The 13,146-nt window shown below is 38.6% G+C and overlaps 1 protein-coding gene across 1 annotated transcript in view; it reads left to right on the top strand.

The window, feature by feature from the left end:
- Positions 1 to 10,682, top strand: part of COG3 (component of oligomeric golgi complex 3) — a 68,447-nt gene extending 57,765 nt beyond the window's left edge. The window contains exons 21-23 of the mRNA XM_043995546.1: positions 5,885 to 6,012; positions 6,787 to 6,885; positions 8,805 to 10,682. Of these exons, the coding sequence (XP_043851481.1) occupies positions 5,885 to 6,012; positions 6,787 to 6,885; positions 8,805 to 8,834 (257 nt within the window). The 3' untranslated portion in view covers positions 8,835 to 10,682. The remainder of the gene's footprint in view (positions 1 to 5,884; positions 6,013 to 6,786; positions 6,886 to 8,804) is intronic.
- The last annotated feature ends 2,464 nt before the right edge of the window (positions 10,683 to 13,146 follow it).

The following is a 13,146-nucleotide window of genomic DNA, read 5'->3' as shown; positions in this document are numbered from 1 at the left end:
TTTTTAATTACTTTTTAATTACTTTTAGATTTGATCCTTAAAGATCATCTTCTCTGTGTAAAGTGGCATTATTCAGCTGCTTTTCTGTCTTTGTTTCCTCAGTACCATTTCCTCATCCTCAGGCATCATCTCCAGAAGTGTTAGGTTCCAGGCTCAATGGAACCCCTCCATTGCTTTGAATAGTGAGAAGATTTTTTTTTTTTTGTGGGGCAATGGGGGTTAAGTGACTTGCCCAGGGTCACACAGCTAGTATGTGTCAAGTGTCTGAGGCTGGATTTGAACTTGGGTCCTCCTGAATCCAGGACCGATGCTTTATCTACTGCGCCACCTAGCTGCCCCCAGAATTTTTTTAAAAAGTCTTTGTGATCATTACCAGTTCCCCTCTATTTTTGTCTCCCTTCCAGTTCCACCTTCAAATGCTCTTGGGGTGACCCTTTAGGTAGGTTTTTGTGAACTTTCTTTAAACTTCCTTTCCCTTCTACTGCATCTCAGTGTTTATGGGATGATTCTGTGCATAAACTGCCAGTTTTCTTCTGTGGAAGATTTTACCACCATGTTTATATATTAAACTGGTATTGCTCTTGGATGCTTTCTCTCTCAGCTTACTCTGGAGATGAGCACTTTTTGTCTGAGGGAGTTTCTAGTCTCTCTCTTGGACTCTTCATTATGGCCATTAATGTACATTGTTTAGATTTTCTTAAGGTATGGTTATCAGTGTTTTGTTCTTTCCCACTTTTCAGTGTCAACAACTTGTTTAGATCCAATTAGAGTGTTCAGATAGTGTGTTACATCTTTTCCTGAATTTTGTTCTGTTTTTTTCTCTACTGATTTTAGAAATGAATAGTTTACTGTCTTCTGAAATATAATAAATTTCTTTTAAAAAATTATTTGTTGTTTACCATGCTTGGTTCCTTCCAACTTTCTTCACTCCAGCCTATGTTCCACATGTACATTAATGTGATTTTCCTAAAGCACAGGTCTGACCATGTCCTTTTCTTCCTTAATCATGTCTAATGGCTCCCTCCAGGATTTTAAACTAATTCTCTCTTTGGCATTTGAAGCTTTTTACAACCTGGCCTTTCCCTTTCATTCCAGGTTTCTTAGACATGACTCTGTTACTTTCAGTCTGTGGTTGAGCCATACCAGCCTACCTCCTGATCCTTATACACAATGCTCCCCTCTGACATCTGTTACTCATTGTCCCCTTGTCTAAAATGCTTTCCTTTCTTCGGTATTCAGCTCAGATGCCATTTTCTGCTGGAAAGCCTCTCCCAGCACACCCCTGCACACCTCCTCCCAGCTTTGAAAGCCTGCTCCTCTAAGGCTGACTTTTGTCTCCTCTAGATGTATCTTGTATATGTACCTATTGATGTATATATTGTCTCCCTCATTGGAAAGTAAACTTCTGGAGGGCAAAGGCTGTTTTGTCTTTTCTTTGTATCTTCAGTGCTTAGTGTAGTGTCTGACACTAGTAAACGCTTAATAAATGCTCATTGATCAATTGGTGGAGTATTTTATTTTATTTTTTCAATTGATGGAGTATTTTAAATATATAGGGTGACAGTACTGTGGCATCCACAGGTCTTTAGCTTTCTCTCTTTTCTTACTTCTAAACCATATTTTCAAGTATTTTCCACTAACTCTCCTTATGTTCATCTTTATATTGAAATAACCAATATCAAAGCAAGCATCGATTTAACTTGCAAGTCCTCATTGACTTATTCATAGAATTTCTCTATGAATTTCTTCATAGGATTTCTCTTTTTCATAGCCTACAACAGATGTTGGCCCATAAGCTGCAGTTATTTTTGTGTTAGGTTTTTTTGCAAATACTTAGGAGTGTTGCAGTGTCAAATGATCAGATGTCACAAGATATGTCACGTGCTATATACATACTAGCTTTTATTACGACCAAATATACCATGAGAAGTTGTTGCCTTGGGACACACACTATAAGAGCGCCATTGCCAGTTTCTTTGTTTGCCATCCTTCTGTTTAACTATCATTTCCTTCTGTCTTCTGATTTCCTTGATGACAACACTGTTAAGAGTGCTGTGCTTTACATCCTCTCTTTCTGGAGACAGTGAGGAGGCATAGTGGATGGAGTGCTGGGCCTGAATTCCAATCCAGCCTCAGACACTTAATACCTGTGTGACCCTGGGCAATGCACTTAACCTCTGCCTGCCTCAGTTTCCTCATCTGTAAAACGGGCATAATAACTGCACCTCCTTCCCAGGGTGATGGTGAGGATCAGATGAAATACTATTTGTAAAGCTCTTTGCCAACCATAATGCATCATGTAAATGTTATTATTATTATTACTCTTTCTCTATTTGTCATTGGATGAGATTCTCAAATATCAAGTAATAACAGCCAAGCTAATGTTTATTCTTAATACCTTCTGCTTCTACCACCTTGCTACTGTTACTGTAGTACTAAGTAGACGTCGAGGGGACTTCGCAGGACTAAGATGTGAAGTAATAAATTTAATGCAAAGCAGAATGTGAATGTTGTAAGAGAGGTACAAATGAGATGCCATAACAGTTGAAAGGAAGGGAGGGCTCAGGGCAGGCCGCATGGAGGAGATGGCATTTGAGCCTGGCCCTCGTTGGAGATGAGTGGGTAATAATATATCCCATGCCTAGAGAACAAGCATCAGCAAAGAATTTAGAGGGAAGCAAATATAGGCCACGTTTAGGAAATGACAGATTGACTTGGAGAATAGAGAGTGAAGAGGAGTAATGAGGGGTAAGGCAAGGAAAGTAATTTCAACCAGATTGTTAAGGCACTGAAATACCAAGTTAAGGATTCTGGACTTTGGTAGGCAGTGAGGAACTGAAAGTTTCAAGTATGACTGTTGTGGCAGCAGTGATTAGAATGAATTAGAGAGAGATTAGTTAGATAGGAAATTGTAATAGTTCCACTCAGAGGCAATGAGACTAAGTGTTTGGACTTGTATGATTCTTTTATGGGAGGATAGACTGGTATCAACTATTATTTGTGTACTGTTTAGCTTTTTGGAATTATTTTCTTTTGGTTACTGAATAAAGAAGAAAGTGTGTGTGTGTGTGTGTGTGTGTGTGTGTGTGTATATGTATTTACATGTAACATATACTTAATTGATTTGCTACCAATTTAGGAGTAGGGTTGACTTCGTATATAAAGTGATTTGAGTGATATATAATAATAAGAGTTTGAAGGGATCTTAGACATATTAGGTAATCAGATGTTGTGAGTTAGTTTTGTTTTAACCAGATCTTGACCTCTATTGATTTTGTCCCATTGCTGTCTTTTGAACACAAATGATCGTCAGTGTCTTCTGAGCAGGCCCCTTTGGCTTGACTAGATTGTTGACCCAGGCACTATAGAGAAGCAAAGGAGCATGCCCAGAAGTGATGGGGACCCTCTGGAGCTCAGATGGGAATTGTGGCAGTAGAAGTGAGGCTTTTGTCAATTGCTAGAAACAAACCTAACCAAACTGGTTTCCCCTAGTTTTATGGGATGTGAAGTGCTTTAACAATGGTTCAGACTCTTGAGGATGCTTTACATCTGCCTTCTTCATTCACAAGCCGAGATTCTTTTTTTTTTTTTTTTGGCGGGGCAGTGGGGGTTAAGTGACTTGCCCAGGGTCACACAGCTAGTAAGTGTTAAGTGTCTGAGGCAGAATTTGAACTCAGGTACTTCTGAATCCAGGGCCGGTACTTTATCCACTGTGCCACCTAGCTGCCCCCTACAAGCCGAGATTCTTAACCTTTGTGTCATGGACAATTGTGGCAAGACCTCTTCTCAGGATACCATTTTTAATGCACAAAATAAAAAGGAAATGAATTATATTCAAATACAGTTATGAGGGTTTTTTTTTAAAGTTCACATAACTAGCTACAAATCTTTTAACTCAGAGGTTTGGAAGCCACTTTATATAAGGTATCATAGCTGATAGTCCATGTCCAAAGGTGGGTGACACACTTGTCAGACCTGCTTTTATTTAGAAGTGAGCATGGGGAAGGAGGATTAGAGCCATGAGGACTTCTTTCTGTCTTTGAAAATATGAGTCCCCATAGTTAGTTTTGCATTGTTGAAGCAGGTGAATGTTTTAAGTTAATTGCGTGACTAAAGAGAATTACCAACATTATTTCTAAGGGGGGGCAAATTAGGTGATGATGCCAACAGGGACTGGTGTAGTGGATAGAGTGCTGGGCCTTAGAGTCAGGAAGACGTCTATGTGAGTTCAAATCTGGCCTCAGACACTTATTAGTTGTGTGACCCTGAGCAAGTCATTTGACCCTGTTTGCCTCAGTTTCCTCATCTGTAAAGTGAGCTGGAGAAGGAAATAGCAAACCACTCCAGTATCTTTGCCAAGGAAACCAGAAATGGCGTCATGAAGAGTCAGACATGACTGAAAACAACTGAACAACAACTAGCCAATAGGGACTAAATTGGTGGTATCTGGTATATAGGACTTTTTCTTTCTTTTTTTTCTTTTCTTTTTTAAAAATTTTTTTGTGCAGGGCAATGGGAGTTAAGTGACTTTCCCAGGGTCACACAGCTAGTGTCAAGTGTCTGAGGTCAGATTTGAACTCAGGTCCTCCTGAATCCAAGGCTGGTGCTTTATCCACTGCGCCGCCTAGCTGCCCCCAGGACTTTTTCTTACTGTAATGAAGGCATTTATGTAGCTGCTATTGACTGTAACGTTTAAAAATTTTTAATTGGTATAACTGTTGAAAAACTGAAGTAGTTCTTAGGTTACAAATTTAAAAACAGAATTAGAGTGCTTGGCCAATAGGTTTCTTTCCTGTAGTATGGGGGTTCTAAGGCATTTGTGGCTATGGTGAAAACTGACTTCTCATAATCAAGAACCTGTTTTATTTATACAGAATTCAGCATTGCCCTGAAGCAGGTCTAACAATCTTTGGATTAATTGCTACTTTTAGCCATGGTTTCTAGTTGGATATAGTGTTCATTTGGGAAAATTAGTCTTCTGGCCTTTGATTTGTGAGCTGAATTCTATGGAAGTACATGTGACTTGGGTGCAGTAAACATTTTTTTCCTTAAAATCGGCTAGAAACTGGTAAATAACCATATTTAGTGTAGCTGTGCCCAAGGGCTTGATGTATAATTGAAATAATGTTCTTTTCCCTATGACAAGATTCTCCTTTCAAAGCAGAGATGATTTTTCCTTAGACTGGAAGCCTAGTTATCTTAGAATACTTGGTGTGTCATGTTCCATTGTGACTGTGTCAGTAGCTGTGATTGTCAACTAGATCTCTTCTCATTTGAGCAAGTTATATTGCTCTTTAAGTAAGGAAATTTCATTCAGATATAGCAGTACTAGCATAGTACCTCTTGGCGTTAATTTAAAAAATGTTCTGACCATATCATCGATATCAGCCTAGTTATAGGATCATTGGGCACACAAGCTCTAAGAATTCTTTGCAAGCAGCTTTATTCCTCGGGAGATGGAGGAGGAGGAGGAGGATTATGTATATGGGGCTTCTTTTAAAATCCTTCTTAAAAAATTATACACATAACCCAGTGAGGGTTAAAATCTTACTCCCGTGAAGGCAGAATTCATAGTTTAACAAGGCAGAACAGAACAATTAAGAAGCATTAAACCTATAAAGAAAGTACTTTTGTTCCATATCCCCTTCTGGTTAGCCAGAAGTTTTGGCACCTTTGGTCTTATTTTGCTTCCTTTGTTCTTTTATTAAAGTTTTAGTTAGAGTGATGGGAGACTTCTGGCTGAAAATTACAAGATAAAATAAGCAAGGGGAATGAAACTGAACTGTGCAAGACCCTTTTTTGTTTTTGTTTTTCCTTTTGAAGTGAAATGCACGTTGCCATTCTTTTTGTTTGTGTCAGTAACTGAAAGTTAACTTCTTCCTAGTCAAAGTCCATGACCTAGTGTCAAGTGCCTACAAGACGATAAAAACAAAGCTACCGTTGACATTGAGAAGCATGTCACTGTACTTATCCAATAAAGATACAGAATTTATCCTGTTTAAACCTGTTAGGGTGAGTATTGCCACTTGTCCACGAATACTGCCCAGTTTCTTGGTATTTGAGTTCAACATAGATAATTTTCCCACTTTAAATTACTATAAAATGTTGATAGGGCTGGTGTCTTGGTACAGTTGATTACTAAAAGACTGTAATGCTTGGAGTGCTTACATGGCCAGCATTCTCTCAGGTTATCGACCTTATCATTTGCACACTCCACCTCATCTTTAAAGTTCTTACTGGTTGACTTTGAAGATGGAAATAATAAAAAACAAAATAAAACAAGAAAAGACATAGTATTATAGGAGTTCTGTCCTTACTGTACTGGGGAGCAGTATCATCAGATTGTTTGCTGTGACCACAGAAGGATTATATGTTAGTCCAAAATTAGAACTCAGTTCTCCTAGTTCTGTGTTAGGTTTATATCTTTCTCCAAGGCTTTGGTTGATTTCCAAAATACATTTTATATGTTTGGACGTTTTGATACATTTTATGTAAGAAATTGCTACTGAACTCTATACCAGTCTCTGAGAGTGCAGGGCTTTCCGTAATTTAGTTTTTCGGATAAACATAACCTGACAAGCTTGTCCAGGCTTGTGCTAACACATCACCTGAAATGTTGAGTGCACATTAGATATCTTTGGTAATGATCCTCTGAGAGAAAGATACACTATTCCTACATGTTATGGCAAATTTCATTAAGACTTGATGTTCTAATTTCTTCATATTTTAGACAACGGCTTGTATTTTTCAGTGCCTCATTTAATATGTTATTTTCTTTTTTCTAAGAATAACATTCAGCAAGTATTCCAGAAGCTCCATGCCTTGTTAAAAGAAGAGTTCAGCAGTGAAGATATCCAGATCATAGCTTGCCCTTCCATGGAACAGGTAAGCTTCGTCATGATGGTACTTGGCCATCAGAAGACCATTTGGGAATAGATTTTTTTTCCACTTAATTTGATCATGGTTTTATTTGTTTTGTGTAATCAAGGTTTTACTTTTGTTATGTTTGGCCATATTCTCCCCTATTCTGATGAGGAGAAAATGAAATCTTTGAATTGTCTTTGGCTATATGAGATTACTCTGAGTTTTAAATGAGGTGGGGAGCCAATTAAAATGACAACTGTGTTCTGGATGAAACCCCATCTGTCTTTGGAAATGCCAGCTAGCAAGAGCCAAGGAGCTGAACAAGCTATCTTGAATCATGGATGCCAAAAGCCTCTGATTTCAGAATGATTAAACTAAAAGCAAACCAATTACTTTAGGACTCAGAGTAGATGGAGGAATTTTCTTGTCACTGTTGTAAATTCTAGTAGCTGCATAAGTATATAAATATGTGTGTGTGTTTGTCTGTCTCACAATCTATCACTCTGTCTGTATGTAAAATGCTTTGTCTTTAGTGCTCTTCTCCCATTTTGACTCTGCTGCCTTTCTTTTTCAAGTGCTTATTCAGAATGTTTATTGAGTGCATATTATATACAAACACTATGCCAAGTACTTTTGAGGAGAAAGGTGAATAAGACAAAAAGCCTGCCCTCAAAGAGTTTACACTCTAATTAGTAACATGATAATTATAATAATAATAATAGTAATAATTACCACTATTATGTAGTGCCTTGAGTTTTGCAAAGTATTTTACAAATCTCATTTCATTCTCACAACCCCAAAGTAAGTGCTTTATTAATTACCCCCATTTTACACATGAGAGAACTGAGGCAGACAGTGCTGAAATGACTTGCCAAGGGTTATGCCACTAATATGTATCTGAGGGAAGTTGGATTCAAACTCAGATCTTCCTGACTCTAGACTCCATCTCATGAGCCACCTAGATCCTGTACATGAAATAGACTTAAACTACCAGGCAAAGTATGTTAAAATGCCCAAATAATTGTATAGCCAGCAAATGCTGTAGTAGTTGGAAGAAGAAAGAAAGTTGGGTGGGTGGGGGTCATCTGAGAACAGCAGCATCCAACGTTTCTTCAGTGTCTCCCTAATCTGTCTGAGCCCTTCTCCTATTTTGGAATTGTTAGCTTCTCCTGGTCTACAGTTTTCTTAAACTGACTTTTCTACAATCTTTCTCATTTCCCATATTCCTAATTACGAGCATAGCTGAACATCTGTGCCTTATTTTAAACAAGAATTTAGTATGAAAAATACTAGTCTGTTAGGGTGTGATTCAAGAAGTCTTTTGGGCAGCTAAGTGGCACAGTGTATCCACAGAGTGCTAGATCTGAAGTCAGGCTGACTCATCTTTGTGAGTTTAAAACTGGCCTCAAGACGATTCCTAGACAAATCACTCCACCCTGTTTACCTCAGTTTCTTCATCTGTAAAGTGAGCTAGTGAAGGAAATGGCAAACCACTGCAGTATCTTTGTCAAGAAAACCCCAAATAGGGTCATGAAGAGTCAGACACGACTGAACAACAAGAGAATTCTTGGCTTTTATGGAATCATTTACAGGAGGTTTTTTTCCATTTGCATCTAGTTTTTCAAGAACCTTTTTGTTGTGCAAAACAAAGTAATTGATTCTGTATCGTTGGATTCTGTCATTTATGTCTTCTGTGTGTTGGCTTTCTCCGTACCTCTCATTAAGCTCCTTAAGCCAGGGGTCAAATCTCCATGATGTGTAACTCCCCACAGTATCCCATACCCCTGCTGCTTCAGAAGCATGCCAGTGCTGTTGCGGCCACTCTAAATACCAGCATTCCTCTTCAGCTTTCACGAGGCTTTTTTCTGCTCCATTTTTACATCTTAAAGAATCACCAAGATTGTGTAGCATCTCATAGGCCCTCTTACTTTGCTTTTCAGGTGAACTTACTGCTGTCAGTGTCCAAATAACCAAGTTCCCTGGACTGTTGAAAACAGTTGTAGAAGGCATGCCAGGCTGGAGCAGGGCTGAGGAGTCACCCACACAGCCTGCAGGACATTGCGGGGTTTTGTGAGGAGGTCCCTCTGTGCCCAGACTACTCGAAAGTCCTCTGTCCTTCTCACCACTGACTACAGAAGGAAATCTGAGCAAAGCACCCAAAATGCCAAAGACTGACTTGTAAACATAGATCACTGCCTAAAGTTATTAAAATGGCTATAAGTTATGTAACTATTAGAAGTTAATCTATGGACATACAGTGAAATGATTCCTGGAAAATATGTGCAATGAAAGTAGGTTATTAGTTGAGAGTAGTGTGAAGAAAAACCTTGAGGAAGTTAATTAGAAAGCTTCTAGGAGCGTGCTTGTCTAAAGTGTTAGACATTGTTGAACAAGCTCCCAGAAATGCTCTTCATACACTTTTTAATGTTATGTTTCTTACACCACTTTGTAACAAAGATAGGATATTCTGGGAGCAGAGTCTGCTTTCCTTAGAATTCAGGGAGTTATCTTTCTATGTTTGATGTAAAGTAGTTGAAAGAAGCAGGTCCTGCCACAAGGCCCTGGGATCTCTCCCTGCTTCTTGGATTGCCTTAGTGGAGAGCCAACAGGAGATGAGAGAGCTGCTGCCGCCTCAAAATGGGCCCGGGAGGTATCTCTAATGAAAATCTGCAGGGTGCAATTGCAGGTGTTTGTGAGCGGCAAGTACCGATGAGAGCATCTCGTGCTTGGGGAGGTGCTTCTGGCGAGGGCGAGGGCGAGGGCGAGGGTGAGGGCGAGGGCTGACGCGTGTGCCCTGACTTCAGGTGAGCAGCCCCTTGAAGAGTGAATGCTTTCATGGTCTCTGCAGTCATGTGACTGGAAGCCGCAGCTCTCTTTCAGGAGAATCAATCTTGGTAAAGGAGATAAGGAAGATGGAGATGGATGACAAACGCTTTAAAACTCACTGCTGTATTTCAGGGATCATAAAAGAAATGATGCACATCTAAGGATTCCTACAAAAGCATAGCTAGTGATTGAGTCTGGGTTTGCAACCAAAGTTATACAGCAGATGTGGCTTGTTTGGGGGGAAAAAGAAGCTTCTTTAGGGCTAGTTAAGATTTGTCTGGAAGTGAAGCGCTGAGCAGGGCGCTGGCATGTGTGGGTGATGGCTGTCCTTTGTACAGTGACTTTAGCACGGTATTTTGCACACCTTTAGCAGCTCCTGCCCATCGTGTAGAGATGTTACATGTCCTCATGTCTGTTGTGTGGAGCAGGTCATCTGTTTTCAAGGCAATTTACATTTGTTGTAAGGTTTACTTGATGAGCTGACTTAAAAAGGCGGTTGAGAAGAAGGAGCTCAGGCTTGTTCTCTGAAATGAACTAAGGGGGGAGATGTATTTATTCTTCCACTTGTTATAAATATCTGTTTAAGAACATAGACTGTAAAATATCCATTTTGTACGATATATGTATATTTGGTCTTTTTGAATAGCCTTTTCCAAGGGAAATGAGGGCATGATTGCTGTACAGTATATGACTGATTTAATTCCTTGTACAGAAGAGGGTGTATTCTCAAGGGTCAGAATCTTTAGCAGCAGCACTCATTCTTGTGTTTTGAATTTTTCATTTCTGAAATACTCAAAACACCTCTCAAAAGTGCTCTGGATAGTAGTGATCAGACATTTGCTAAATGAATATTTGTTTAAATCTGTACAGTTTCAAGTGTTTACTTATACAGATAGTGTATATACTTTCAAATGATTAATTTCAAATGCTTTATATTATCTGGCTAGGAACTTGCAGTTTTTAATAAATGTGGATTTTTTTAAAAAATAAAGATTTTGCTTCCTAACTTGCTCAATTCTTTTATTTGTGTCTTCAAATTCTTCTGACAAGATGATTGTAATGGAAAGACAGAAGTACTAGAGGCATCTAAAATCTTAATTAAGGTAATTTAATTTTTCCTTCGTTAGCAAGACAGGCGACTTCTCAAGTACTAGCAGTATAGTTAATTGCATTGAAAATTCAGCTGTTTTAATAGTAGCAATAAAAGCAAAATTGTATTTTCTTCACTGATGTTATATGCTCACAAAGCTCCGTTTTCTTCTATAATTGCCTCACAAGAATCAGCAGGGGCCTAGTGAATAGAGAGATATGTGGGCAAAGCTAGGAGCAGAGAGCATCTCGACTTGCTGTTCAGGGGTCGGCCAGATGGGAATCCTGGATGCTGCCTAAAGAACCTTTGGTTTTAGGGCCTTGGGGGAATAGGGACAAGAAACCCTAGCTGCCGGGGAGCTGAGTCTGTCTTTTAGCCTTCTGTGTCAGTGTGCAACGAGTGCTTGACATAAAGGGGGCCTGATTACAGATACTCAGAACCCAAAGTCAAGACACTAAAGGTAGAAACTGGGTAGATCGAAGCAGTCCTCAGAACTCCTTTTCCATTTTTAATACACCTTGTGTAAATGGGAAGTAATGTGTGCTGTAGGATAGAGGGAGAGGCAGCTTTGGAGGTCGTTCAAGACCTGGATCTGTCGCTTACCAGCTGTGTTCCCCTAGAGGACTCACAATCTCCGAGTCCCATTTTACAGAGTGAATAGCATCTTCAAAACAACTACAGAATGCAGAAAGTATTTGGGAAGCCAGTCTATCAAAATATACACAGTACTTGTATATAGTTACAAAATGTTCCTGAAAGAAGTAATGAATGACTTAAAGAGGTGGAGGAATAGTCACTGTCCATGGCAGGGCAGTACCAAGGTAATAAAAAGGAAATACCATCTGAGCAATACTTTACAGAGCTAGGTAAAATATTAACAAAATTCATTTGGAGCAACAAGATCTAGAATATTAACAGAAATGACGAAAAAGGGGAAAAATGGTGAAAAAGGAACAGCACTGCTAGAACTCAAGTTATAGTTATATGTAAGAGTTATAGTAGTTCTATAATTATATGTAACATGTTATAAGGCAGAAGTCATTAAAACCATTTAATATGAGTTAAATAGTAAAGTAGATTAATGGAACAGACTGGACAAGGTAGAATCAGAAATAATGGCATTTAATCCAGCATTCAGTAAACTCCTGAACATAAATGGCCTACTAAAGAACTTCCTTTACGGTAAGAACTTCTGGGAAAACTAGAAAGTATCCTGGCAGAAATTAGGCTTAGGCCAATATTTTACACAATGCTCCACAATAAATACAGAATGAATACATGATCTAGATATTAAAGATGATCTCATTAAAACATTAGGAGATTAATAGACCATATAGTTTTCACACCTGTGGTTAGGGGGATGAAATCTTTAACAACAATAGCATTTATATTGCATTTACGTACCAGGCACTGTGCTATACACATGTTATGATATCTTAATTTATTGAGAGAAAAACCAAACTAAACATGATCTTAATTTATCAACTAAATACAGTTAGAGGCAATTGCAAAAGAATAAATAATCTTGATTATATAAAATTGGAAAGCTTTTGCAAAACAGAATTAATGCCTTTAAGAGGAGAGATGGTTGTGGGAGAAAACATCTTTGTATAAATTACCTATGAGTTTGATATTCAAGATAAGTAGACAACTAAACAATACATTCTCTGTGTATATATGTGTATGTGTGTATACATACATATACAGACAACCTCCCATATGGGTGTATATATGTGTAGGTATAAAATGTGTATACATACACACACACACATACATATCTATCCAAAAAGCCATTTTCAATAGAAGTGGTCAAAACATGAAAAAAAAATGCTTCTTAAAAGAATTTCCAACAGTTCACAATCCCCTAGATCACCAATCAAAATGACCCTGAGGTTTTAGTTCACACCCAGAAAATTCACAAATGACAAAAGATGGGAATAATTAATGTTGGAAAGACAAGTACACTAATGTACTGTTGGGGGACCTGTGAATTGGTATAATCACTCTGGAAAGCAATTTGGATTTCAGAAAGTAAGGTGATGAAAATGTTCATATTCTTTGACTTGGAGATGCCAGTGTTGGGTGTATACCTAAGGTGATCAATGATAAAAAAGACCTCCCCTCCCCCTCTGCCCTTTTTGTGGTGGTGCCCATCAGTTGGGGAATGGCTAAACATTATGGTCACAAAGAGTCAGACATGACTCGACAACAAGGTGATACTAGTAGCTAGCTTTCTATGGCATTTTAGAGTTTTTCAGGTGCTTTTCAAATTTTCCATTTGATCCTCACCAGGACCTCATGATGTAGGTGGTTCTCATAAGACTCATTTTATGGATTAGGAAACCAGGGCTGAGAGGTTAAATAAT

The sequence above is a fragment of the Dromiciops gliroides genome, chromosome 3, assembly GCF_019393635.1.
Source record: "Dromiciops gliroides isolate mDroGli1 chromosome 3, mDroGli1.pri, whole genome shotgun sequence".
NCBI classification, from domain to species: Eukaryota; Metazoa; Chordata; class Mammalia; order Microbiotheria; family Microbiotheriidae; genus Dromiciops; species Dromiciops gliroides.
This window is presented reverse-complemented; position numbering and strand designations above follow the sequence as displayed.